The sequence below is a fragment of the Acomys minous genome (assembly GCF_964271855.1).
Source record: "Acomys minous genome assembly, chromosome: 7".
NCBI lineage: Eukaryota > Metazoa > Chordata > Mammalia > Rodentia > Muridae > Acomys > Acomys minous.
The window spans coordinates 105,490,861-105,495,002 of record NC_140488.1 but is presented as its reverse complement, the minus strand read 5'-3'; the positions used below and the strand labels follow the sequence as shown (position 1 = coordinate 105,495,002).

Sequence of the window (4,142 nt, the reverse complement as noted above, 5' to 3'; positions counted from 1 at the left end):
CAAATACTGAACAAAGTATGAATATGTGTATTTCAGATGTGTAAAGAAATACTATTATTGGCTAACGGGAGGGGGGAGGGGGAGCAGCAATAATTAAACATCTAAATCTGCACTTCAGAATAACTTCCTGTAGAGTAACACGGTTAAATAATGTCCTGTGGGGAAGCTGACTCTTCTAGATGTGCTTCTAGGGCCAAAGAGCAAAAAGGAAGAGCTTTCTCCATTTTTTATTATTTTTTTATTTTTTTAGTCATTTTTATGCATTTTTCCCTGTGCACAAGAGAAATAACTGATAGAGTCAAAAGATACACTTTCCTTTATACATAGCAGTTAAAAGTAATGCAAACATCACATGACACTTCCAGTAAGAGTTACAGTTCCAATTACAAATCAAAATGCAGATTAGGGTCTCTTCGTGGGAGAAGCTGAGGACATCTTAGGTAAAGAGCACTCTCCTGGCATTACTACACTGATCCTTCAGGCTGCACAAAGATTAAGGTCATATACAATCAATCTGCAACTGTTGACACAATGTTACACTGTAAGTTTTCTGTACAATTAATGTATACTTAGAGAAACCAGGATAAACATTTCTACTATATTTTAACTCAACTTGCCTAGCCAACATTTTCACTGAGATTTATCAAATATGCTGTAAGATTCTACAAAATTGGGAGACATACCTAGCTTCAGGAATATTTCTTACATTCTTTCTTATTTTGGTTACACATACTCTGCTCAGAGACTCTACAGTAATACTTCTAGATGTACAATTCCAATTGTGCTTACTGTACTGGGTACAAATAATAGCAAAACAATCAATGGATGGTATAAATCTTACAGCATTTGCTAGCAAAAATACATGCCAAAGTCACAATAAGCAATATTTTACCACAAATTAGAGCTTCAAATAATTTGCTTCTGCTTTTAATATCTTCATTCTACATTTAAATTACTATCATAGGCTAATGTTTAAAACGCAAATAAACTGAACATCTGTAGGACAAAACTTGTTCACCCAACTGTGAAGGCTGATACCTGTTTCCAAAATCACAATAAATGCAGAATAAAGAGAAGTGTTTGCATGCAACACCTTTGAGTGAAACAGTATTGATTCCCACCATCCAAATCAGAGAAAAAAGGAAACCAAAAGAAGAAAAGGAAGGAATGAAGGAGGGAAGGAAACAAAGAGGGGAAGGGAAGGGAGAGGGTGGGTGGGAGGGTGGCGGGGAGGAGGAGGAGCAGGAAGGAAAGGGAGGGACTCCACCTTAAAATGCATCCTATTAGACTTATAAGTAGACAGATTTAAACGAATCAAAATAAAAGTAAAGCACGATTTTGTGTGTGTTTAAAGATTTAAGAGCCATTATCAAAAATAAGATACATTTTTTTCAAGGTACAGAAATGTAATTACGATGGCTGAGAGCCCAGCAGCCTCTCAATGGCCGCATTGATGTCGCCTCCTGTTGCTATTAGGGCCTGCAAGTTTGCTTCACGATTTAAGAACCCCATGGCGTTGAGCTGTTCCAGTTGCTGCTGAAATCTGACTTCTGGATTCGGCAGCTGGGGAGGATTTGCTCCCGCCAGAGCCTGCACCATTTGCTGAATGAACTGCTGGTTGGGTCCAGAATCTGTCGTCGGACTTATGGTTTCAGTAGGTGCAGAGCTGGACACAGTGGTTGCAGGGGGGACCCCAGTGCCGGTGGAGCCAGGCGAGCTCACTGGGACAGTGGGTCCTATAGGCCCAATGGGGCCTATGGGGGTGAATGGCACTATAGGACCGATGGGCCCTATGGGAGTGACTGGGCCTACTGGGGTTAAGGCGGTTCCCAGCACTCCCACCCCCATACCTGGAGCGAAGCTTGGAATGAGGCCAGGTGCTTCGGTGGCTAGTGTCTGTAGCCCCTGCTGGATCTGCAGCAGTGCTTGCATTGCTCTCGGGTTGGACATGGCTGCGATGGTGTCTGGATTCTGCATCTGCTGCAGGAAAGTCGGGAGCTGTGGACGCATCTGCTCCTGGAGCTGAGGATTGGCAGTAAACAGTGGGCTACTGAGCATCATCTGGGTAGCCAAATCTGGATTCTGGGTCAGCGACTGCATCATGCTTCTCATGTAGGGTGCGGACAGCATGTTCTGAATCAGCTGGGGATTCTCCGTTATCTGCTGCAGCAGGCCCTGCATTCCTGGGGTGCTGAAGATGCTGGCCATGTAGTTAGCTGCAGCCACGGTGTTCCCGCTGGTAGCGCTACTGGAGCTACTGCCTGACACACTGCCACTGCTCGTGGTCGTGGTGGTGGTCACAGAGCTCTGGGTAGCTGGCGGTGGCGCCCAAGGATTGGGCAGCGGATCCCGGTTTTCTGTGCGGGAAGGCTGGGTGCCCTCCCCTGAGGAGGAGCTGCTCCCCACTGTGGCAAACGGGTTACCCCCAAACTGCTCCTGTGCGGCATTCAGCATGGGTTCCTGAATGTCAGTGTACATGCGCCGCAGAGCATTGTAGCCACCTGGGATGCTTTCGAGATTGCTGAGGGCCAGGTCTTGATTTCTCATCATCTCTTGCATCATGGCAGGATTCCTGGCGATTTCCAGAGTCTGCCTCATTATATCTGGGTTGTTCAGTAGGTGGCTGATTTCTGGGTTTCTCTGGATCAATTGTTGCATCTGTGGGTTGGCCATGATGAGCTGCCTCATCAGATCAGGATTCGAAAGCATGCTCTGAACAAAGGGATTTTCCATGATTTGGATCATCATCTCAGGACTGGCCATGAGCTGCTGCTGCATCTGGTTCTGAAGCTCAGTGAAGTTGGTGGAGCTCAACCCCAGGCTGCTAAGGCTAGCAAGTCCTCCTAGGCTTCCCAGCCCAAACGGGTTGCTAGTCGTGGTGGTAGGCGTGGAGCTACTCCTGGGAGCCGAGGTCGTCGCCGTGGCCGGCGTCCCAGCCGTGGTGGCGGTGGACGTTATCGTGCAAGTTCCTGAGATAGGGCAGGACGACGGCTGCGTGGTGGCCTGGCTCTGAGGACGGTTCTGGCTTTTGATGACAAGGTGAACAGTCAGTCCATCATGGATGCCATGCTGGATCAAGGTATCTTGATCTTTCAGGATTTTTCCGGCAAAGATCAGCACGAGCTGGTCGGTTTGAGATTTGAAGCGTTTAGAAATCGCTTCCTTAAACTGCTGCACCGTGCTATTCTCGGGCACCGCGAACTCCTCCTTCTCCTTGGGGGTCTTCACAGTGACTTTGATGATTTTGGGCTCGGCTGGCGTAGTGGCCGTGCCTGGGGCCGCAGCAGGGCCGCGGGAGGGGCGCGGGGGGCCGCTGCTCTCGCCGTTCTCAGCCATGGCGGCCGCGGTGACGCAGGCTGGCAGGGAAGGCGCTGGCGGGCGAGAGGCACGAGGGAAGGAGGAAGGAAGGAGGCGCCGCAGCAGCGGACTGGGCAGCCCCGGGGAGCAGCGCGGAGCACAGTACCTCAGAGATGAAGGCTGCGGTTCCCCGTCGTCGGATGCGCACACGCTTCAGCGTAGGCCGCGGGCCGAGGACTGAGCGAGCAGGTCTCCAGGCCTCCTTCCGCCACCGCCGCCGCCGCCTTGTGATCTGCCCGCGCGCACTCCCAGCAACTCCTGCAGCTGCGGTGCCCGCGCTCCCGCCCCGCCCCGCCCCCGGCCGCGCCCCGCCCCCTGCTGACGCGGCGCCAGCGGAGCGAGAGTCTCGGGCGAGCGCAAACCTCCTACCCTGCAGAGGGGGCGGGGGGAGAGAGAGAGAGAGAGGGAGAGAGAGAGAGAGAAATAAACAAAGAGAGGGGGAAGAGAAGGAAAAGCGAGGCGGCTGGGAGAGAAAGCAAGGGGACCGAGGCGAGGCGGGCGAGGCGAGGCGAGGCGAGGCGGGGGGGGGGGGGGGGGACGGGGGGGGCGGGGGGGGATGGGAGGAGGCCGGGAGGAGGAAGAAGGAAGCAGCTTCTTTAGCAGACGCTGAAAGACCAATGGAGAATGTGGATTCGCAATCTGGGAGGCAGTGAAAGGATGAAAGCCTGAATTGAACCGATCCCATGCAAAGGACGAAAAATGAATAGTAAAGAACTCTGACAAAGCAAAAAGGGAAAACGAGCGCCCGGGTGGGGGAAGGGACGGCATGGCGGGAGCGAGCATTT

General features: G+C 51.7%; 1 protein-coding gene across 1 annotated transcript; it reads right to left on the bottom strand.

Annotated features, from left to right (window-relative positions):
- Window positions 1–215: 215 nt before the first annotated feature.
- On the bottom strand, window positions 216–3,626 carry UBQLN2 (ubiquilin 2). Its single transcript, XM_084791090.1, has one exon. The coding sequence runs from the start codon at window positions 3,334–3,336 to the stop codon at window positions 1,411–1,413; it is 1,926 nt and encodes a 641-aa protein (XP_084647216.1). The 5' UTR covers window positions 3,337–3,626; the 3' UTR covers window positions 216–1,410.
- Window positions 3,627–4,142: the final 516 nt, after the last annotated feature.